The 26,619-nt window shown below is 29.4% G+C and overlaps 1 protein-coding gene across 1 annotated transcript in view; it reads left to right on the top strand.

Moving 5' to 3' along the window:
* Window positions 1-20,310, top strand: part of LOC113400806 (muscarinic acetylcholine receptor DM1) — a 90,680-nt gene extending 70,370 nt beyond the window's left edge. Inside the window, exons 3-5 of the mRNA XM_026640475.2 lie at window positions 15,662-15,770; window positions 18,983-19,158; window positions 19,395-20,310. Coding sequence (XP_026496260.1) covers window positions 15,662-15,770; window positions 18,983-19,158; window positions 19,395-20,181 — 1,072 coding nt within the window. The 3' untranslated portion in view covers window positions 20,182-20,310. The remainder of the gene's footprint in view (window positions 1-15,661; window positions 15,771-18,982; window positions 19,159-19,394) is intronic.
* Window positions 20,311-26,619: the final 6,309 nt, after the last annotated feature.

Genomic DNA, 26,619 nt, shown 5'->3' with positions numbered 1-26,619 from the left:
CCTACTACTTTATATGGAAAATAAATTATTTACATATGAATTATACCACTAGGCACAACCTCTTATTGTCTCCATCTCATTTTTGCCCAGAGAATTGGAATTACGATTTAACGAGTAGATAACTACCACCACCAATGGGAGTCATGATTAGTACGATAGTTCTTTTTAAATATGAAATATAGAATATACTTGAATATACTCAAGCCAACTAACGAGCGCAAATAATATAAACAAGCTATTGTGCCAATCAAACAATACGGTGTGCAACTAGACCGTATCGACAAAACGGATGAATAAAAATGAGATTCTAATAATTGAATAGAAAAATAATGAAATACTGGCAGCGGCGCATTACTGAATGTTACAAGATTAATCAGTAATATAATTGATCGATGTCAAGAATGTTCAATTAGAATAAAAAATATGTTTTATTTTATATTCAATTAAAATAAAATGGAAATATCTTTCCATTTATTAATAAAAAATGATGAAAAGCAAAATGTATAAATCAAGCCTTTTTATACTATTTTATTAGAGTCATGAATGGTAAAAAAATACTCTCTAAGTGTTTTTTTTTTTTTTATAATGAAGTTAGGCAAGAAAAAAATATAAGCGGATTTATTAGTATTAGCGGTCCTGTCATCGAACGATATAATCAAATTTAAAAATAAATGGCTACACTCAGAGTAGGTACATTTTCCTCGTCGTGTCCAAGCAATTTGTCAACGTTCGCGTCTCGAAATGTTTCAAATGGTGCCAATTTATTTAACGAAAGAGGAAACTTATCTCTCTAAATAATAATAAAAATAAATTGTAAAGTCTCTTTTCATGTAAAGACTAAATATATTTTAAATTACTTTATCGATTTTTAATATTGCTATTATTGTATGCAATATACAATATTATCAAATATAAAGTTAAGTGTTTAATTTACGTAACAATTATTAACATTGAGTTCTTAAATATATACAAATGTGTATCAAAAATAGTTACTGTGTAAATCTTGACCGCGTGGAATGGTGGCAAGAATGCCGATCCTCTGGGCAAAAAACGGACCAGCCCTCCTGTCAACAGTGGAGGCAATAAGGCGAGGTGTAATACTTTTAATGAAGGTTTTGCACTACTATATCATCATGACATGACATGATATATAATAATTTTGTGTATTTATTATTATTATTCCATAAGCAAAGTATCATATTTGCATCGTTTTATTATGATAATATAAGATGTCATACTTTTGTTATAATAGGATAAGTTTTGGCTTATTATTTGTTTTTTCCAGTTTCTATGGATATTTTGGATAGGGTAATTCTATATTGTTTTAGTTTATAGTTTTAGGATGTACATAGGCTATATAGTATGATGTTATATAGAAGGAAAAAATATCGGTTTCGCTGTCAGAGCGTTGGATACTCGAATATCGGAATCTTAAGATTTGTTAATCTCTAAAACATCTTCAGATATTCAGCGTTAACATATAAATATATTTAAATAATAAGTCAGATTATATTTTTTATTTTTTTACAGCTGAATTCTATTGGATATATAGGACTATTGGAGAACGTTTATATCTCATTGTGCAAAATTTTACGAGTTGAAATTTATATATTACCTGTCCGTCAGTTCGGGATAGGTAACTAGTTCAATATGAAAACATTCAATTTCCATTTATTCTATATTTCGCGCAGGTAAAATAAAGATTTTATCAAAGCAAAGACGGGACGGGTAGCTAATTGAATATGGAAACATACTATTTCCATTTCTACTTTATTCATTCTTGCCTATTATGTTCAGTCTCAGATAACTATAGATTTTCTCACACTATTTAGAACACGTTGAATCGCTGTCAGTCGATACCATCTCCAGCTGTTGTGAGGCAAGGAAGGATATATCAAACGAGAAGGCATTATGCGCGTGTCTGGCTAATGAAAGGGAAGGACATATGTCTTTGTGTTGCGGCTCGATTGTGGTAACTTTGTATGCAGTAAGGAAACTACCTTAACGAACATGTTGCCCTGGTATACGTATTCATTCACGGCCCATATCTATCATTATTTTATAAAGTTCAATAGTTTTGGGTTTGGATTATTAAATGTCTGTTTTTATGGAACTTTTTTATGTATGAAGAAATACAATATAAATATTTAATTATATTGTTAAGCGAATAGTAAATTTGTCGAGTAAATAAATAACGTTTTATTGACCAAGCAAACACAATTCTATATAAAAAAGGCACAGGCATACATTGTATATGACGAACCTCCTAAAATAGTTGAGGTCGTCATGTGCAATGGATACTCCCTCGATACCTGTTTATTTAACTAAAATACATATTGATTTGGCCTGAGGGTTACCACCCCAGCATTATGTTGCAGTAATACTGGATTGCTGATTTTCAAGTGGCACCCGTGGTTAATGGCACGGATCGGATCATTCTTTTACCTATCAATCAAAAAATAATAAATTAAACAAAATTAAATAAAGGAAAAAGTAATAAACAGAACAACAACTTAAAATAATAATTTAAACCAAAGTAAAATATGTAAACAAATTAGCAACGTACGTTTCGTTTGTTTTCTTAATGTCTTAAAATAAAAACAAATATTTAAGAATTAATTAATATGTTAATTCTAATCATATCAACAATTACTTTTGTTTCTCATGATTAAACCCGTTAAATACATTTAGGTCCTAAAACTATATTTGTTGTAATATTGAATATTTTAATTATGAAAGGCTTCATGACAATATAAATAAAATAAATGACTAACAAATCTCAAAGAATAGCCGTTTACAGAAGATATTACTGTACACTAGTCAGTGTGGACGCAAACACAGCGCTCTCTCTATTATATCAATTAATAAACAGATGAGACGACATACCGATTTGACGGCAAAGAGCTCAGGCGTAACCAACTTGAACAGATTTACGTGTTTAGGTCTCAACTGTAACACTGGCAAACGGAAAACAGGGTGCAATGGAGAATTCCTTCAAAGAAAAACCCAATTATATAAATTGATTTCAACAAGTTTCAAACCGGGATGTGGAGTCGTATAATGAATGGGCCACTTGACCTGATGTTACATCTGTATTGAGCCGAAAATGCCGCGCAAAGATTTATTCGGTTGTATCAATATTTACAAAAAAAATGTTTGCGTTACGGTGACATCCGACCACTGACGAAAAACGAAATAATAATATTTAAAGAAGGGTTCAAATATTCAGTAAACATTTTCCATTTCGACGGAAAATATGAAGTATTTGCATTAATTTAATTACCAAAACGAGCTGCTGCGGTCAAACACGGACGGGCTGAGGAACTTGGATGAACATTGGAATGGAGATATAGATTTTTGATTATATTACATTTCTGGGTACTAGATTACCTGTTATATGTTGCCATTGAATACAAACTTCACGAGTTTTAATGCAGTTTGTCTTAATTTTCAAGTTCTTAGTTATAAGTTGTCTGGAAGATATCGCTATAAAGCCATGACATGACGGACTTTTGTATACACTTTTCTAGCAATTATTATATTTCTCTATGTTATCCTTTGGAGTACAATAAAACATATCTGTATTGTATTGTGTGTAATAAATATCAGAAAAACTGTTCGTTTTTTTAAGTTTTTTTTTTCATCTCATCATGTCATTAATCCTAATTTTGTGATGTTTGAAGCGTCATTACATTAATATACAATAAATATATTTGTGAGTTACAGCTATTTAAAAAAAAAATTGTTTACATCGTCCAAAATATATTACATAACAACAGTACATAACCAAAGTACTATGAAATTCAAATGTTTTATTCATCACTACTGTATTTTTTTATAGATATTTATTAAAATGAAAACTACTCGTAATTCAAAATATAGATTTTTCCGATTTAAAACTATTATATAAAAATGTAAAATATTTTATAATGTAAAATACATATGCGAAATTATAAATGCTCTTAAATTATAATACACCTCGCGAGATTGCAATTTCGAGAGTTTATAAATAATCATTCGGTTGGTAAGTTACAGTTTATATAATTTTAACTGAAGTTAACTTTGATACTTTTGTAATCTACCGAAAAAAATCGTTACATTGTAAGTAGTATCACAATCACAATATTTTGATAGTTTACTGTCTCGCGAAATAGATTATAATCTAACGGTATTTACAATTTTAGGGTGCCATAAACATTTCAAAATATTCTATACTAATACTAATTAGAATGAATTTACGTTCTTTTTTATCTGGATTGCTAAATATTCAGCATTTTAGCAGTAAATATGATATGAGATTTTCATCCAACACAAGTCGGTTACTTCAAAATATTTTACTTTAACGCTCAGAACGAGATGAATAAATTATAAACATGAATTAAGCGTATGAAAACTCAGTGCTTGCTCGGATGTGAACGCGCCATGTCATTGTTCGGTTAAGAGTTACTTGATAAACAACGACAATATATTTAAAAATTGAAAGAGCAGAAGCAAGTGTACTGGCCATTACAATTTTACTCGGTGTTAGGGCTTTGTGCAAGTTTATATTTATATAAAGGTATAGTAGGTACCACAAGTATCATGACTTTAACCGCCTAGCAGTAATACTTTATATTGTTGTGTTCCGGTTTGAAGGGTGAGTGAGCCAGTATAACTACAGGCACAAGGGACATAATAATTTAGTTCCCAAGGTGGTGGCACATGGTTATGTGAGCTTCTCAATATATATTCTGTAATGTTTTGTATCTACGGAAAAATATTAATGTTTTTATGAGAAAATATGATTCTCATACCATTGGTACAAGGAACAAACACAATCTTGTTACTCCTGTTACTCGACTGCATAGAGTCAGTAACTCTTTTGTGGGGCAATGTGTACGCTTCTACAACAGGATCCCAGAAAGCGTTCAAAATGCTTCTGTTGCAAAATTTAAAAAAATTGTTAAGGAACGCTTGTGTGCTAAAGGTTACTATACAATTAGTGAGTTTATGTTTGATAGCACACCTTGGGAATGAAACGATCGCCTCCTTGCTGTTTCTATTCATATACAATTATGTATGATAATTTGACAAAAAAAAAAGACCCGCTGAGTTTCTTTCGCCGGTTCTTCTCAGGTCAGGGTGTTCCTTTTTCCGAACCGGTGGTAGTGTTTAATTTGACCATCAATAAGAAAGTGTAATGCTTCAAGGTGGATTAAAGAATTTGAGTTTGAGTTTGAGTTTGAGGAATGATTAAAAATTCTGATGGTGCCAATGTCTATGTGCGACGGTGACCACTTATCATCACGTGGCCCACATACCCTACATGTTTCATAAGAAAAATTGGACTTCCCATTCAAAGATACTAAATGACAAAGTAGTGACTACTTTGATGTAATTTCCTAACAATAGTTGTAATAAGTTTTCGTCAAATATGCATTATTTTAATCATGATTACAAAAAAGTAAAACAATTATTCTACAATTATTTAATATTTTTCCCATATGATAATTAATTACCAAATAATTCAAACACTACATCAAGTCACAATTAGTTACGTTTCAATTTTTTCATCTTTATTGTTAACGCCTTAAAAAATATATTATAGGTCCCTGCTGAAATTCTTAAGGCTTATAAAATTTTGTAAGCAATACACATCGACTATTGAGTTTACAAACTCATATTAGAGGAATTGAAAACTAATAAGGCTACATGGTAAATATAGATAGAATACTGATTCGCAGTACAATTCCTCACTTCGTTTCATTTTCATCGTCTTGTTTTAAAATTCAAGTTCCTTCCACATAGTTACAGTTTTAAACTTGTCAATTAGTTAGCTGTACTTCGTTATTAAGAGCTAAACCACCAATGAGAGCGGACTGAATGAATGATTGGAGTAAAATACAATTGCGGATAAAATAAAACCGCGGAGAATAGTCACGATGAGGTACGGTGAATTGTAAAGAGGATTGATTATGTGTCCAGTACTTTGATAAAAATAGTGCGAGGGTGAATTTAACTTCATATTATTATTTGCATTTATGTTTTGTGTGTAAACGCGTACCATACGGTACGAGAATAGAGGAAATACTCCCTCAATAGGGAAAAGGAACATGTTTGGTTTGTACTGTTCAAAAGAGATTTTGGAGGTCCCTTCACGGTTTTTTTTTAATTTATTTAAAATAGATAGACAGACTGACAAATGGACACCTGTTGGGAATTGGTCGCCATCGCCTATAGATATTATCACTCTAGCAATACTATACAAACTTATCTCCTACGTCTGCAATGCGTCACCAACCTTGGGAACAAAGATGTTATTATCCTTAACGATATATTCTGGCTCACTCACCCTTCAAATCGGAACTCAATCATACTAAGTATGGTTGCGTGATGGTAGAATATGTAACAGGGTCCTGCAGAAAGCAAAGTCACCAAGTAAATTGTATTATTGGATCAGTGGAACTGATTAGTGGATGAGTTTGGTTGATTTTCGTCAAATACAATAATACTGTAATATACAAATCAGCATCAGAGACATTAACAACATAAACAGAACACGAGAAATTTCAGCGATGTGTGCATCAAGATCCACGTTCTATACATTAAGTCTTGGTTTATTAGATTATCACATAAATTGCTGGCTTGAACAATTTGCATCTCCAATATAGTTAGATGTATTCTCGTAGCAAACAAAGTTACATGAACTAAGTCAAAAAAATTGTAAAAAACGTGCATATATCAGAAATATTGTATATTTACCGAATAAAGTCTTAAATCTTAATTGGATTGCCTAAGCAGATCCGCTTTGGGTGATATACCAAAAATGGGTTCAAATTCTTCTAAATAATATTTATTTATGTGTTTTATATATCAAATGGCCAGCCATGGCAAAATTTATCAATGACCATTAGGACAGTTATACTCACCTGGAATTGCCTTCTGATCCTGACTCTAGATTTATTTTAAACAAAATGTCTTTTCAGATATTTTTAAAAGCTACCCGAAAACCTTACAAAATTTGAAAATAGTCTTTTTCTAGAGTAGCAAGATAGTCCCATTAACTGTATATAACGTAACGTGGTTTAAATAGTTGATCCTGACAGATAGACGTAACAAATAGTTCAGATAAAATAAAAACGGGCTTTACAATGTTTTGCGCTAAAATATCCAAACAGAAATAAATGTAAATTGTTCTGTCAGAATGGACGATATAATCTGACATCACGCTGTTCCTCGCGAAAAACAAGTCCGTTTTGTTTTGTATGAGAATTTTTACGCAAACAACACATAAATATAACAATTAAACGTACCTTCCTGAATTTGGTCTGATTAAAATCCTCCGTTTGCTCGTTTACAAAGATTTATAAATATGTTAATTAAAATATTAAATATAAATGGTGCAGTTTTTGTTTTTAAGAATGTTCAAGTCAATATCTAACTATTGTTATTAAATTATTATTAAATATTGCTCAATAATAATAGGAGATTTTCTACAATGTTATTTAAATTTCGTTTATGTTTGCTTCAAGCCTAGCAAAGCAAGCAATTAAATATATACAGGGTTATTGGTAATTCGACGTATTCCCGTTAGGAGGTGATAGGGGTGATTATTTGCGATAATTTAAACCCCTATATGCATCATGCAAAAGTGAACCATTTTTGAGTTATCACGTTTTTTAGATTTTTTAAAATAAGTCAAAAATGCAATTTCAAAAATTGATTTAAAAAAAAGTATCAATTAAAATCTATTTTTTTCTTCTGATTTATAAAAACGAATAAACACTGGTTATTTGTCAATATTAAAACAATAATTATCGGTCCAAATTTAAAAATGCGAGTTGAGTTCTTTGTCTGGGGTCACATGAAATCCCTAGTTTATGCCGTCTCGCCTGTATCATCCGCGGAAGACCCCAAAATAAGAATAAAAAAAGCGCATCAAATAGATGCGGAATAATTTGACTAATTCGCTAGTTGAGTTCTAAATTTTATTTGTTAGTTATGTGCTCGGAAAATCTTGGAACTGAATTTTTCAATCAATTCCACTTAATCTATTGTTAGAACTTTGGTGATGTAGAAAAGAAAATATATTATCTTTACTTAATTGAATTTCATTAGAAAATGGATGGAATAAAAACATGTTTAAAAAAATCTTGATAAGTTAATGTAACGTAAGAGAAAAAATTATACAAATAAAACGTGTACGCCTATTTTTAACGACTGTCAGAATTTTCAAAAAACTGGGTTTTTGTTATTCAATAAACAGGTCTAGTTAGATTCTGGAATTACGTCTTATTTGTATAATATAATAATAATATAATCATTTTATATTCGCGCATAGAGCCAACTGAGTGGAACCTTATTAATTTTACTTTAAAGCAATTCCCGCTCATTTTCTATTGCAAGAATGTTTCTAGAATTGAGTTTATTAATAATTTATCTATGAGATTAATGAAGAATAATAGTAAATAAAAGTAATAAAAAGTTTCTCATTATGATACTGATCTGATTTATATGAAATGTGGAAAATGATAAAATGCTGTTTTTCTATAATTAAAAACTAGTCTCGAGAATGAACGAAAAACACATAAAATAATATTTTCAACAAAAATGCAAAACAGTGAAGTAAAAACATACATACCGACTCCGAAAAACGGTTTCATCCACCTTGAAAAAATACCGCTTCACAACACAAAAGGATGGATAAATCAACTAGACAACTCAAAATAGACTCTAACTAGTTAAGCATACAGCGTCAAATTGCCTGATACCGAATACTCTTAAGACCGTATAAACCATTTGAGACGCAGTAAGCACTCTCGCGAATTTCTATCTGTTGCATTGACTAAAGAATCATAAATGCTTCGGTGAGTCAAGCTGTTATCGTTCTTTCAGGGTAAGTCTTTAAGTTGAATTTTGATTGTCATAATTTTGGATGGAGGTCTAATATAAGAATGTTTTTTCTGCAAGTAGTCCTGCGAATTTCAATCTTATTAATGAGCGGGAAAGCGCATAATTCCAAAATGTTTAAAAAATAAAATAAGTTATACACATTCGTAAAATAGCTGTTCAGATACTCACGATGTTACTTTTAATAAGAAATTAGAGCTTCGGCTTAAAAGCACTTTCTTTGTTGAGTAACTTTGTAGTAGGTGTAGATATTTATTATCTGTTGTAGTTATATAAATCAACAAGTTTAATTGCAATATAAAAACTGGCATTACATTGATAATTTGTCCGTGTCGCAAGTGCATATGCTAAGTGTATAAAGAATTTAGGGTTAACCACGTGACCGTTCCATTGAATAGCGTTAACAAAACTATTAAAAAAAAAAAAGATTTTCCAATAACGTGCCTGTGATATTATATATGGATAAAGCTCGTGTCTGGTATTTGTATTTCCAGACAAATGCGATTTGGAAAATTTTCAAGAGAAGAGTGAATGTTCTTTATACAGACAAACGCTTTTCATTTCAGACTGCATCTAAGCTTTTTACCAAGCGACACGGTACACAGACGTTCCCGTTTGTTAACAAAAAAAAGTTCGCTTTTTCGTATTCTTAAATTTTCCCCGAGGTCCATTCTGGTTTTTTATCTGTAAGAAGTAACATTTAAATCACGCGTATCATAATGATCAAAGAAAGAAAGAAAAATCCTGTTTTGTGCAGCAAGTTTGATCTAGATTATTACATATATTTGTGTCCGGCATTTGAAAATATATCGATCGACTTAAACATATAGTCATTGGTCAAAAAAACAATATGGCTGACCATAATAATTAGTTCGATTATTTTTCTTACAAGGATGAAAATTTCTTAAGTACCGACTAGTACTAGAATACACAATAGACTAGTAATAGAAATCACTTAAAACATTTCCCATACATTTAATAATAATAACTAGTTATATTACGAAGAATGTTTTGCAATTTTAAAATGAAAATTGTTTGTAAGTTATTCATTAAAAAATATATAAATACAAGCTAATCTTAAAATATTGATATTACTAACTAAGTGGTTACTCATAAATATTTTATAATAGAGTTATTTTAAAATATTTCCTACACCAATACATAACCATTCATTATTAATGATATTATTTTATTTTTATTTTCAATTTAAAAAATAATGAACACAACTTTAAAATAATAATAAACTTTAAAAACTAACGAGTAAAATTGTTATAAATACAATTATTATTCGTCTACAATTATATTTTGTTTTTATTAGTACAAAAGCGTTAACATTAAGTCCTTAAATATATACAAATATGTATTTAAAACGGCCTGTCTTGTTCACGATGAACAAGACATTCGTAGATAATGTCGAAATATCGAGCTCCACCAAATAAAAATAAAAAACATGGTAAATATCCCGTTTTAAATACTGTTAGTAATAAAAATAACAATGTTAATTTAAAATCTTATATACAAATATGAATTAAAAATAGTTACTGTATAAATCTTGCATGGAATGGTGGCAACAATGCTAGCAGCATTTTCCCGTTGAATCGCAATACCGATCCTATGGGCAAAAAACGAACCAGCCCTCCTGTCTATAATTAATTTATATAATTAAATCCATGGTAGTGTATAGTTTGTGGGGATTAATTTAATGACAATAATCATAATTATTAACCTTAATTAATCATTCATAAAACATAAATTAAAACCGCTTTTTGGTTTTTCTTTTTATAAGGCACCAAAATAGAAGTATTATTTCCGAAACCCTTTCATTTGATACCCATATCATCGGGATGCATTTCAAATAGCCTGTCCGCCATCTTGGACGTCCGCCATATTGGTTTTAAGTCACGTGACTATTTTTTTCGTATTCCTGACAGGAAACCCTTTCATTTGATATCAATATCATGGGGGTGGATTTCAAAGAGCCAGTCCGCCATCTTGGGGAGGCAGCCATATTGGATTTGTAATGACGTTTCTTAGCTAGTCATGTATTGTCATCAGAACTCAGAGCGTGTGCAAAATTTCATCCTAATTGAAGACCGGGAGGTGGGTCAAACTAAGATTCTAAGATTTTCTTACATACATAGTTACAAGTGAAGCTAATATAAGGGTGTTAAAAAAAACAAACTGTAAAACAACTATAAATATTTGTCCATGAATATTAATTTGAGCGATTATTTCGACCATCGAGATTTAAGCAAAAAATGTCACGTGGTAACACTTTTGGTAAAATATTATTATATATAAAAAAAACTTTTTTTTATGATATAGGTACCGGACGAGCAAATAGGCCACCTGATGTTAAGTGGTCACCACCGCCCATAGATAATGACGCTATAAGAAATATTAACCATTCCTCACACCGTCAATGCGCCACCAACCTTGGAGCTAAGATGTTATGTCCCTTGTGCCTGTAGTTACACTGGCTCACCCTTCAAACCGGAACACAACAATACTAGGTACTGCTGTTTAGCGGTAGAATATCTGATGAGTGGGAGGTACCTACCCAGACGGCCTAGCACAAAGCCCTACCACCAAGTAAGCTGTTTGATATTATAATTAAAAAAAATACAAGATCAAATAGTTTAATTACACGTGGAATCATAGGACAGGTAGCCAAAGCACAGTAATATGATACATACAAAATCATTTCCTTCAGCATAAAGAATATGCTAAGTTGTTTTTATTCGTACTAGATAATTAATGTACACTAATTACCTTATAAACTAAGTAGAAACATAAATCTCAGACTTTAGATTAGTTGTAGAGTAGTTAGAAGATAAGATAGAATTTAATGGTTCTCAAAGTTTGTTAGCTCCTTGCCAAAGTTATAAGGATGTTAATTTTATGACCAAGTTTTAGTCATCTTGAAATCATGACCGGTGATCGTAAGTGGGGCTTATCATCAGTCTAGGGTGAACCACTAGACGCTTGTCGGGTAAAATAAAGTAAAGTAGATACTCTTCACGAGGAGTTTCGGAGCTTATTTCACCGCGCTGTTGCTTCAATGTAACCTAGATTACACATATTGGGAGATTTCAATCCGACATATTCTGGTTCTCTTGAGATGTTTCCTTCTCCTTCTTACACGAAATTAATTTAGAATAAATTTTTAAATTAAATTTTTGGTTTAATTTAGATAAATTAGGCGGTGCCATTAGTTATGGTCAGATGTTCCTATAAACTTCGATTAAGATTCATAGATTTTACCCACTAGGCCATCTCAGTTTGCTATCACTCACGAACCAATTAATTACCGGTAATACTTTATATGCCTGCCTTTTGACTCAGGATGAGTGAGTTAGTAATTACCGGCACAAGAGATAAGCTTGAATCCTATTGTTGACAATGAATGCAGTGGATTGTCTAGAACAACGATTAGTGTATATAGATATTAGCTCTAAATAATCTTTAAATGATCACATCTAGCTAGCCAATTAGCTCATTTGACGTCATTAAGCATTTATTTTTATTTAGGGCATTTACTTTTATTTTTATAAAAATCAAAAATATATAATTTTTTTTAATCAACTTTTTAAAGGAACTTTTTAAATTAAAGCTACCAGATACGACTTGGGAACCTCCAAGGCAACTTACCTGCAAGACCCCCGATGTTGCAGATATCCATGGGCTGTGGTAGTCACTTACCATCAAGTGAGCCACCTGCTCGTTTGCCATCTATAACAAAAAAAAGTTTCAGTGTAACTTTCATATAATTGAGAAAGAATATAAGAATTGAACTAGTTGATTTCTTGATTCAGTTGGATTATTAGAAGAATGATATTTTGATTTACAAATTCTCCGATTCAATCTCTACTGAATTCTTAGCAATATTTTAAATTTGAAAGTGTGTTTGGTCATTTGTATGCTTTGGTTCAATGCAGCAAACAATCAATTCCACTCACTAAAAACCTATTTCTGTCCTTAAATACGAAAATTGAAAGGCTATTTATGTCATGAAGGAATACGATGAACGGATAGCGGATGATAATCCAATGGTGAATTAATTAGTCACAAATGTCCGTCAAATGTAGCTATTGTGATGATTTTCGTAGGTCTTAGTTTCCAATAAAGGAAATAGCAAGAGTAAAAAGATAAAGACAGAAAATGTAAAAATTAGCGTGGATGAAAAGGACGGGTAAACAAAACACAATGCAATTTAAATGTATCCAGCGCAAGACTAATCTAGAGACGATTTGGAAGCGACCAATTTCCACTTGGAGAATGGAAGTCGTTGTCTAACATTTTAAGTTATAAGCGATTATATATAATAGAACCAAATTCAGTATCGAAAAAAAGCTAGACGTCCTGTACGAATACTTTTTGCTGTGTTCATCATCGGCAGAAGAAATAAATACATTTATCCTAAAATTGCTTTTGAACACAAAACTTTATGGATTTTAATTAAAAGTATAGTTATGTTTTTTTGACATTTCATTTTATGTTTTTCTTCTTCATTTTTAACTACATATATTTATGATAGCTTGTAATAATCTTCTAAAACTGAAATATTCAAGTGTAATTATTATTTTAAAATTAAATTTTGTAAATTAATTATAATATAACCTAAATAAAAAATATTGATTTATGCGTTTTTATTTATAAAAATCGCTTTCTCCTTTGTTTTACTCCACGTTAAAAATCGCATGCACTCTGGCGTAATGCCAACTTCTGCTACGTCTATTCATCTCGCCTTATGTGCTTTTGATTAACCCCTACCTTATGCGTATGTGTGAAACCAAAATAGTATATATACACATACACGTACATATACAGATATAAGTTTCTTATAACGTCTTCGTTAGTTTGGATTTAGTTCTATATCCGAATGCTTTTTGAGATAGATGAACATGGTATAGTTTTGACACTATGTCAGTACTATGTCAGTACATGTCAGTACTATGTGTAATTGTAATATTCTTTGACAACAAATAAATGTTTGTATGTTGGTCCTCAATACGTACCTAAACTATTTATCCGATTGTATATCTTGGTGCGGTGTTGGTGAGGTGTGAGATATTTCTTAGTATGTAAGTCCTTATTCTATCCGAGAGGTTGATATTTAAATCAATATTTATTCAAATTGAAAATAAGAAACGAGGTAATATTGAGTACAGCAGTAATAAATGACATTATAACTTAATAACCATAACTACATTTGCCAAGTAATAAAACGTTTTTGTTATTATATACCGTATACAATGTAAATAGTTAAAATAAGCGAGTTTCATGTAAATGTATGTTTAGTAGGTGTTAAGTTATTATTATAGTATATATTATTTATTTTAAATACTTCGAGAGCTTCTTGTTGGATCTTACAAATGAAGTTCTTTAAAAGTAAAGCAAACTTTAACAAAGTATATTTTAATTTTAATCATTTAGTAAACACTATTTGAACATAATTTTGTAAATGATAATTTTGATTGTCGAGACAAAATTGGTAAAGACAAAAAACCTTGACTTTAACTAAGTCCGCTTTATTAAAAAATAGGTTAAGTTATAAAATTAATGCGTATCAAATTATTTTATAATTAACATAAATCATGTAAGGAAATAATTAAGTATAGGATACATACCAGAATGTGTTTCCACAGTTATCCTTAATAAATTATAACTCCAACTGTTGGGTTGGGTTTTAAATTTAAAATTTACTATAAAAAAATAAAATAATAAATACACCATTACACAGATTATTTATTTATTACTTGTTTTATTTTATAAATATTATAGTACTGAAGTTAAAAATCCAATTAACAAAAATATCCTATTCTCAATCCATGCACGACTCTCTTTTGTTTTTTTAATAATCATTTTGCGCGGGAAAACATGTTGTATTATTTTTTAAAGCCATTCGAATGACGTTCTGAAATCGATTACACTTTTATGAAACCAGATACAATAACAAAATGTGAGTTTATTAAATATATAATTATAATATAAATGTAAGTACATAAATAAGTATTTGTAACAAAAATAAATAAGCAGGATAATGCAAATCCTGAACAAAGCGTCTAGAAATGAAATGAACAACGTAGACAACTCAGTGCTACCGAACAGATAAGAATACGAACAGATAATTAATTTTAAGCCAACGACGATTCAATAATCGAAGTTTTGTTGATAAGCCGATAAATTTCTAATTCGACTTTATTTTGACGTTTGACTTTGAAGAATTGTATTTTTTTTAATTTGATTATTTTTTTATGTACTTTAATAGCGAGCTGATTATAACCTCCAAGTTGATTATAGTTAAAAATAGCCACTAAGAGTGAGAGTGAGATGAATTATTTATTGGGATTTTGATTGTAAATTGATTTTATTTACGAAATTTTTAATGGATAGATATACTAAACTTAGAGGTTGGTTATAAGTAAAACAATAATTCTACCTCTAAAAACTACCATATTTGAGCCCGCGATGAAAGGCGTACCCATTTTTAATATAAAAAAAGTACAACATTTATTGAATATTAAATTGAATAATCGAATGCATTTCGAGCAAAAATTTTATAATTTGCAGTTTATTAGCATTATTAAAATAGATTTGATTTTCTTTGGCAACTGAATAAATAATGTGAATATTATTTTAATGTGTATAATTTAGCTTGTGTCGATTGATTCGGTCTGCTTTATCTAATTCTTAAGAAAATAATACAATCTGTTTACTATATATGTAACGGAGAAGTATATTTATTAATAATAAAATCTTATTTGTATAGTGATGAGACCCGGGAAGTGGACGGCCGTGCGAGATCTGAGTCTGGTGACGCTGATTCCGTGTACCACGTCAGGGGTGCGCTCCATGACTCTCGTTGGAGAGAACATCAGGTTTGTCATATTTATAAATAATTTTATTAGAAATACTCTAATTATAATTTTTATTAATTCAGCAATAATATAATATTTTTAATTATAATATAAATAATATTTTTACCTAAATCATAGGCCAGATTAAAAATATAGGTTAGGTATGGGTACAATACTAACTTAACGCGGTGGTATAATGGGATTTATTGAAAACGTCTCTTTTACTGAAAATCAATAATATTTAGTAGATATTAAATAATTATTCCTTCGCTACCTACTGATAACAGCCATATTGAAATAGTATCCTACTTTGCTACGTACATACGTATTACCGGTTATTCTTACCGCTTATGTTGGCATAACAGTAATACATTGCATTACTTTGGTTGAGAAGCGGGTACTGTATCCATCTGTACTTGTAAACGACCGTACCATACCCCTTACAGTAGATTTTCAATGGAAGGTCATTATAATCGTTTTTAGACCTCTAACCCGACATATAAAGAGACTATAAAAATGAAGAATATTTTTCCATAGGACTGAATTCCAGGTAGATATTGGTCGTTTACGAGAATGTAACTTTTCCACAGTTTTCATCTTAATGGATGAGCCATTCTGAGTCAATTTATTGTCATTGGGATTGTTACAGTTTGACCTTTTGATTACGCTCGCTTAATCGACTTTACTATTTATATTATAACATTAATTCGAACATTATGTATCACAAATTACGTTTGGATATATAATGTGGACTAATGATAACAGTTGGCTTACCTGAATTCGATGTTGCGGTTAAATGCATTTGGTGGCTATACAGCGGCAGTAACGATACAGCTGTGTAGGAAATATGTTTCGATATGTACTATACAGTAATAACATCGGAGTTAAACACAACGATGGATAGACTGTCAGAGTCTACAACACTAATGGCCACAAATCATATACCTAAGTACACTTACATTACAGTCAAGAATCAGCAAAACACTAAGAGTTTCAGTGCGCAAATCGAAGATCATTTATAATAAATGTTATTATTCCTAGATTCAAATGCTTACACATAAACTGATAAATCTTATAAATAAATACAAAATCGAACGTTGTTTATTCAAGAGTTCAAAATCGTAATTATACAAGTTCGTTAAACTTGAATCCACCATCGGTTCGGAATATTTGTTGAAAAGATTTGGCATGAGTCACAGATTTGACTCTTTTTTATAGCAGATATTTTCTTTAAATTGTATTTAAAGACGAGAAGTCGCTGTATGCGTCTGTTCGTTTGTTCCCTAACTTTTTTTATTTTAAACTAAAAGTTACATTTCTTAGATACTTTTATTAGCAAGCTTTTAATTTAAACAATGTTCGCAATTTCATAATAATATATAAACGTCTTACAAGCTAGATGTTGTTTATATGGCTTACGATGACTAAACTTTACGAATTAGATAAAATTGAATTTAGTGAATCATTAGTCCTCAAATATAGTATAGAAAAGTCCCCGATGACTTATGTCTTTTGTAGATAAGTCACAGTGAATTTATTAGGTTTTTAAAATAAGAAAATTAAACGATAACATTAACAAATCATTATTAATAAAAATAACTCGTAATACGGACTACTGGTTTAAGTTATAATACGAGATTCTTGAACAAACGCATGCGATTAAGGTGGTTTGCGTTAATATAATGTTATTTATCACTTTTTAAGTATTGTTCATATCTTTATTATTTAGAAGATTATAACTGACTAAACCTCTATTATCGTCACATGAGAAGACCGTTGTTAGGTTATTTAGAATAACGAAAAATAAATAACCAGATCTTTTATATGTGTGTAGTAAATCTACAAGATTTTCATATACTTAGCCTATCATTAATAGAAATATGTATAAAATATGTATAAGGAGGTTACTATTTGATTATTTATAATCCTTGAAAAATATCACGTAAGTTACATAAAACAAAAAAGTAAATAAATCAGAATGTTACCTACATTCTGATTATATATCTTTTTCTTATATTTATTCGGTAAATCCTTTAACGCAAACATACTTAAGGCAAACTTCATTAAGTTATATGCTTAATTATAACTTGTATTAAGTTTTGATGTCATTTCTACACTGTTTGTTCTGAGGCGTGTATACACTGCATCATTGGCACAGCTGGTTCCAATTTGCCAATGCGGAAGTTTCGACAACAACTTTCTCCTGTATGCGATAAATTCAATTTATTTTTAGGACTCACGCTTTTAATACCAGAAGTTTGATTTGAGCCGTTTAAATCGTCTATTTATTTTCAGTATTTATTTCATTCATTTTCAGTGAAAGATTTATGTGAATGTTTTTAGAGTTCGCACGCAAACAGTTTCGTATTTTATCAAGATTAGTCGTTTGTCAGAAAATAATGAATTGAAATTGTTCAAAATGGCTCAGATTTCAATTCTGCCTAAGAAATTTTGAAAGTGCACCAAATTATTCCACAATGACGTTGTGAGAAAAACAGTCACTCGCACCATTTGAGTTAATTAAGGAACCAATTTTTTTTTCATAATAGTGATTCATTGAATGAGATTCCGCGAGGTTTTTTAATTATCTAAATAAATTTGTCTAAACTATCATCTTTATACTGAAATATTTTTTTTTTCTTAATTCCATTGTTTTTGTTATAAACATATAAAAACTTTTACGGCTATGAAATGAATTAAAAAGGGCTACAATATAAAATACAGCACGAGGCTTAGCCATGTTATAAATATTTTTACAAGTACTCGTTTTGCAACCACGGTCATTCTTAATATAAAGACATTAGGCTCAAATTCAAATGTGGCGAAATATTTTAGTGTTTGTATCCATTTTACTTGGCGACATTCCAACAACTGTAAATGCCCCCGGAACGTTAGGCAAATGGTAGTAGGATTGAACCTCCGTTTCTCAGTTCGTGTTGGCAACTGGTTTTGTTATCTGATCGCCAAGGTGTGTATCTAAGTACCTTAATTTGTCCCTTTTCTAGAGTTGTATAGATTTGACGCCAGCAAAATTTCCAGTCTATTTATTCTACGGACCTTATTCTGGCATATTACCAAATTTTATTACCTTTAACCAATAGTGCTTCTCTATATTTCTGTAATACATTAAAATTGTTGGAATTACTTAATGATTAAAAAGATGATTTATTATCTAATAATTACATTTGCGATTAACCTTTTCAAATAAAGTAATGTGAGTATAATTCTTATAGACTGCTTCGTCTCGTCGGCCCAAGCGTGGTTGGGCGGCTGTCACCGAATGGTGTGTTGCGTGGTGGCATTCGGGCAGAGAAGATTTGGAGGACACGGAACCAGAAGAAGAACCTTCTGACCCTGGATACGCGACACCAGTTTCTGTTGAGACACCACTTCAGAGTTCTGTCTCGAGGTAATTCTGACTGTAAACTTTATAAAAATAGTGGAAACATCTTTTGTTTTATGATTTATTAGTATAATAATGACGTTGTAAATGTTCATTTAAATTTTATTGTAACTTACTTCTTACTCAATAAAACATAATTATAATGCTCAAAGGCATTCAAATGAATTTGGTTCTTAATATAAAAACCCTAAATTACGTTTCTTGTATTATCCTTTTAATTAATACAAAATATTTTGTCATAGATGTACGTCGCTTAACGTCATTAGAGATCCGTATGCTGGTCGTGGTGGATCTGGGGGTTCGAGTGTAGCAGATGGAGGTACGTCACCTCTTCGAAGAAATTTCGAGCCGCCTGCTCCTATACCGGCTGCACGAGATAGTCGGTCTCTTCCCCCAAATACTAGAATAAACGCTTCTACCTCACCAGCACCCAAGTCTGCATCTGCTGATTCTGTTTACACTATTTTAATCAGATTACCTGATGCAGATACAGATAGACCTAGTATTAAAATGATTACGGAGGAATCACCACCAACAAATACGCGAACGCACTATCGACCGCCTGCAAGAGGAGATTCTGAACTTAACTTACATCCTGCAGGCCATCCAGCCTTAACTAGAAGAACGTCACACATACAAGATGTTCGAATACCTTTGAACGCCAAAATAATTCCTAAACAGTTGGCAGGTAAAGGAATAACTTCTAAACAACCGAAGAAAAAGAAAACTCAAGAGAAGAAACAAGAAACAAAAGCGGCGAAAACGCTATCCGCTATTCTTCTTTCTTTTATCATCACATGGACGCCTTATAATATCCTCGTGTTGCTAAAACCTCTCACTGCATGCACCAAGTGTATCCCTGACGAACTTTGGTCATTTTTCTATGCTCTGTGTTATATAAACTCTACTATAAATCCCGTTTGCTATGCTCTATGCAATGCAACTTTTAGAAGAACGTATGTTAGAATTTTGACTTGTAAGTGGCATAACAGAAATAGAGAAGCTATGACTAGAGGGGTGTATAATTAGAATTGGTATGTTGTATAATTTTTTTAATATTAATTTAGAACAAATAAATAATTATATTGATGCTGAGTGATAAATGTTTTTGATACCAAAATAAGTAATTGCCCAATTTTGGTATTCAACAAAAATAAACGCGAAAAATCAACAAATTCCAGACCATTGTAGAATTCATTAATTATAAAATCAGATATTTATTTCGACAACTTCTTCACTATTTTAAGATAAATCTTACTTTTTCGTAATTGCTTAGAGTTTAAAAATAGGAAAAATTGCATCACTTTATCCAAGCATTCATTTGGTTCGTGCAGCAAAAGACTATTTTCAAACTAAATCGCTTCTTTGCGTGTCGAACGACTTAACTTAGTATCCGTTTCTGCACTTTTGAGTCTTTTAAAATGGAATGTAAGCGATGCATTTCTTAAATGTCATAAAATCTATATCTACTATATTTTGAAATTGTCCTGGATTATTTTAGAGCAATTGATTTTATTTATTTAGTGAGTTTAAAGTCCCGTCCATTTTTAAATTAATTTGTTGCTTTAATGATTTTATTAGTATCTTCGGATACCTTTGCTAAATTAAATTATTTCATTTTTTAATCTTCTGTTATAAGAAGATCAATGTTTAATTAAACCAATGGTTAGGAAAATTATTGCCGAATAAGAGTGAGTAGTGTGTAGTGTAGAAATATCGCAACTGATGTTGTGAATTACAGTAGTAGTCTCTAGTCTCGGTTTAAGCAATTTCTCTAGTCAAACCTTTCTAATGATGTTCTGGTAAAGTGTGAGCTTGTAGGATTAAAATCGACGAATTTAGTGCTTGGAAGATCTTATTTATTTGATATTTTATGTTTACAGTGTAACATTGTTAAATTTTATTGCAATAACGCTTTATTTACTAAGAAAATTAAATTAATAACGCTTAATTTAAAGACCAACGTGCAGTACATTAAGTTTTTTAGTGATGCGATATGAGAAAGTCGTGTAGGATGATATTACATATTGTCATACAGTATTCGAGAGAGAATTTAGCCTTGATTCATCAAAATCTACATGTTTAAACATTAATATGTTTATAATAATTATAGATATGTAAGCAATATTGGAACAATATCTCCAAAAGATTTATAATTAAATGAAATCGTTGTTGTATTTATGTATATCAAAAAAACATTTTTTAACGATACGCTACGATAAAGTTTAATATTTTATCCTTTGCGATTTATAGACTTCGAAGGTTTTTATCTTTATGGTTACTATTCTGGAATACAATTGGTAAGAGTAGTATTTTTAAAACTAATGCTTTATCTTATAGTTAGATTTCATACAACGACTTCTAAAAATTTTTTGTGTACACTAGTTTTAATTACGCCTTTTTCATGGAGTTCGTGGACTCGTTTCAATGTTACCTGACGTGTTAGTGTTTTTCGCATAATTTATTGTGATATAAATACCTATTACAAAATGAAGGTAAATTGTATTTACTACAACCTGTAACTATGACTGAAAACATACAATTTTATAATTACTAGCCACTTAACCGTTTTTAAACAGCACTCACACATTATACGATATAAAATTTAAAAAAAAATTACCTATTTTTTAATAGAAGCCAATTTAATTTAATAGCACGTTATTTATTTTTCGAACTATAAACATACAATTTATATATATATATATATATATATATATATATATATATATATATATATATATATATATATGTGTGTGTGTGTTTTCAGTCATAGATTATAAAATATATAACTTTAGAATTTATATGATTGTAAGTAGAATATATAAACTCAAATTAATAAAAAAAAGTTCTAAATGTGTGTGTTTATTTAAGTAAACGATATATGTACATAGTAAATTAAATTCCAGACATAGTATTTGTATTCGCGTAAATAATAGTGGATTAATAATAATGTAATACGTATATACATAAATGTAATTAATAATGTATAAATCAGTGTCGTGAAACGTTCCTTTGTCAATGAGATTTTATTGAAATATTATATTCTATTTGTAGTTATATAATATATCGAATTACCTTAAACGTTAAGATTAAAAAGTTTTATACGAATAAGGTGAATTACGCATTTTAATAGTGTGATATTACGTTCATTTTACCTTTTAATAATAAAACGTCATCGTCAAAACGTCATCGTACTGTAAGTAAATTATTTTGTAGATACCCTATAGAGTTAATGGACAAGTCACAAGAAAATATTAAACCAATAGGTACCTAATTGCTCAAAACTATAACACTTTTCGTTCAAATAGGTCAGTTTTCTTTTAAATATATGTTTTTGTATAATTGTATAGACGTTATTTTCGTTGGTGTTTATTGGCAATGTTATGGTTTTATTACAAATATCCTTTGAAAGATGTATTTTTTAAATTGTAAATCTTTATTATATACCTTAAATAAAATAACAATATCGTAATGTTTAAAGTCAGTTCCTGATTGCTTCTTGTTTAAGAGTAAGTTTACATACTAATATAATATTTACAGATATCTTAGAGCATGTTGCGTAATTCACAAAATGCTAAATGTAAACTCTGAATGTAATGAAGAACTAAATATAATTAACAACATTACGGTAAAATACGATCGTTATAGTATTTTAAAATATAAGAGGTGGGGATTTTGTAGACATATTTATTTGTTTAAACTATACATTTATTCAATGTGCATTAAAAGGAGGTTACGATTCACATTTATAAACGTCGTAAAAATGCGTAATTCAACATGTACATTTAAATTATTAAAAGATCAAAAATTATTACAAATGAAGTATTATATTCTAATTTTAAATTTTATTTAATTAATAATTACTTGACCTTGGTCAACAACTGAAAATAATTTCAGCTTTATAATAATACGTAGTCAGACGTATTGTGTAGACTGGCTTTATAAAACAAATGTCAAATAACAAAAAAAAACAAAAATGCCTGCATTGCATTATGTTGTATGAAAGTTCACCTCCGACGATCTCAGAAACATCTTTTGTCTAAAATCTTACGGTCAATGAACCTCTTTGTTAATTTGTGATAACTTTTGATCGTATATTCTAAATCCTATTCGTATTAACAATGCGCACATTAAGATATCTAGTAAATAATTTAAATTATATTTTTCGTGAATATCTAACTATTCCAAATATTCATTGTAGACATCGTGTAGTGTATATTGGTGTTACGGCCGATTGTCATTTTCCATCGATTTATCTGGGCAAATCTGAATGAAAGATATCGGACTTTGATCTCTATCATAAGTGGCTTAAGGTCGATAGAACACTTTTCCGCTAATGATATTTAAGTAATTTCTAACTCACATAATGAGCTCCATAAATTAAATGAATATCGATCAGGTTTCGTATAATGCGCCTAGGTTTGGTTGGTTTAATCTGGGAATTGTGGCGTCGAAGCCGTAACATCGTTACGTGTACGATTTTGAAGCAATGTTTATGTAATTTTAATATATGTTATAATCTAGTGATTTTTTTAATCTGCAAGCAATAATCAAATTAAAATTTTAACTATATAATTTAATTATGAACTATTTTCCTCAGAATGTATCGTTTCAAAATCGTACACCTTATTTTTGCGTAATATGTAAATAGTTTCAGATTTCACGAATTCTAAATATTAATTTTATTTGAATGTTTGTAATACAGATATATATATATATACAAATACTAAACATAAAACAGGTTACCGTTAAAGTGAGAATGAAGTATAAGAATAATTGTTGCCATGTATTTTTTTATTCGATTAATTTAATTCAATATTTATATTATTTATTCCGGCTGTGATCACATTCCATTATATAAAGCTCAATTATAATTATTATTCACTGGTTATATATATTTTACTTCGGAATATGCCAAATTTTAAATCCGTTTTGAAACTTTTGCATCAAAAATCATAGAATTAATGATTGATTTTCATTTAGTTAAATTGACCAAAATATAAGTATAAACTAAATATTTTTTTATATTCAAAAGTGAAAACTGTTTTTTTTTATATCATTAAATAATTAATGAATACGGGTGCGAAATATTACACTTTTGCTCAATAAATATCTTATAAATCAACTTCGAATCTGACGTTTGATATTATTTTTGGGTAAAAGAAATATAGAGAATATTTGATTTCGTTATTAAAAAGGGATATACATACATTCCTTAACACATTTATAAAATGACATACCCTTCTTGGCTTAGATGATTAATATTGATATGTTTTGGTGTAAAAATACCTATAATTACATTTATTTTCTTTTTAAGCTAGATTTTAATTATTTTTATTCATTGTATTGCAATTGAATACATTTAAGGGGATGTGAAATAATTTATCATTATAATACATTGAGTATTAATAAGTATATAAAAAAGAATAGATCCGGTTTCTTGAGACTGGTTTCCAAGTCTTTAGTTATTGCAGGGCCAACGAAAAGATACTATTATTAAAAATATTAAAATATTATTTTTCCTTTGAAACAATCTGAGATAGTTTAAATAACCTAACCCAATATTCTGTTGAACATTTAACTTTCAACATTACAATGTTCTAATATATAAATATATTATATATATATATATATATATACATATATATATATATATATACATATAGATAATATATATATTTATTCTATATGATAATCATCATCTACATCATAACTAAATAATGTTGTATTTAAATTTAACAAAAATATTGACGCGTACCAATGATATGCTCATAGAATTCACACTTTTTATAGTCATATTTTTGTGTATGTTAATGAGGTTAATATTATACCCGAATTTAAGTTTCATCCCTAAGTTTATGGGAGCGTGAAATTGCTTTGTAAAAGGGTTTAATTTCGTATAAAAATAGATCTTAGAACGTGTGCTTATATAAGGTATATAATTATTTTTAATTTTGAGGCTGGATTTTCCTCGTTCCATAATGTTTTAGAATTAACCGAAAATATATTAATCAACGTAATAAGATATATTAAGCACATCAACGATTTACAATATAGTATTTTATAATATAAATATATATCTATTTATTAGTGCCATCAATTAGTTATTATGTAAATAAAATGTGTGTTTGGAATTTCGAAATATTCATAAATAAATTAATGGTTATTTACTTTCGATATTATTTAGGTTATATAATCGCAGGTCGATCTTATTTAGATTATAAATAAACATTTTAAGATAAATTGTAAGGTTTCAGTATATTTTAATGTAAAACCCATTATTAATCGAGTTTTATAAAAATTATCCGTAATTAAATTATTTAAATTAAAACAAGGGATAAAATGAACTGAGAACTTTATTAATTAACAAGAATATCGTAATTGTAGCGTTTTAAATTATATTTAATGTATAGTTAATATTTTTCAAAAGATACTCTGTTATGTGCCAAAACTGGTGCCAGAGTTGCGTCTCTGTGCCATATTCGCATATAAAAATGTGTAATTTTTTTCTATCTACAAACAATCTGTGTAATAATATATATATATATATATAATTAATTATCTTGTGTACAAGATTATTATGGAATTCGAAATATAATTATTACAATAAATGATTTAAAATAATCAACAACAACAACAACAATTATGTATGTATGAGTATGTGTTCATTATTTAATTTATATAACGCGTAAAATTATAATTTTTCGATATTGTCGTTTATTGTACAAACTATGAATAATTAATTTATTTAACATCACCAAGCCGGTTTATACAAAGAGTACAATAATATTCAAGAGTTAATGATTTCAAACCGAATGTGTTTTTCGATCTTTTAAATCAAAGATTGATAATCTGAATGATTATATTGTCACTGGATTTGTATAAATTGGATTGAAATAGTAAATATTGTATGTTTTGATTCGTGTCCATATTTTTGGTAATTTACTATTTAAACGAATAACAATATTGAATTGTTATAACATTTGGGATCGTCAAATCTACGTGCCAATGAAATGTTTGGATCAATTCCACGCCGCTATGCCAAATGTAACCGATATATGTTGGCTTTCCAATTCATTAAAACAAACGGCTTAGTTTGATTTAATCTGTGCGAAAAGTTAACAAGAAATTTTTGCTCTATAATTTGTAATATAAATGTTCACTTATATTGAATTGTTTTAAATATATAAAATGGCTAAAGACAAGCTCATGTACATACATTCAAATAATATGTAAAGATCCGTCTTCGGACGACATTTTCTAAGAAGTCTTTATACCGTTTCCTGTGTAAAAAATAAAATAGTAAAAATGTTTTGTATGTGTGCGCTCACCTTTACACGCTACAGATTCAACGATGTATAATGTACATTTTTCATAATCAATTCGAAGTTAGTGATTTATTTCCTAGAATAATTTTTTAATAGTGTTAGTGAACTAATTCAATATCTATGAAATTAACGTAACTGC

Source organism: Vanessa tameamea, chromosome 11 (assembly GCF_037043105.1).
Source record: "Vanessa tameamea isolate UH-Manoa-2023 chromosome 11, ilVanTame1 primary haplotype, whole genome shotgun sequence".
NCBI classification, from domain to species: domain Eukaryota; kingdom Metazoa; phylum Arthropoda; class Insecta; order Lepidoptera; family Nymphalidae; genus Vanessa; species Vanessa tameamea.
The sequence above is the reverse complement of the archived record's forward strand: the minus strand, read 5'-3'. Positions and strand labels throughout refer to the sequence as shown.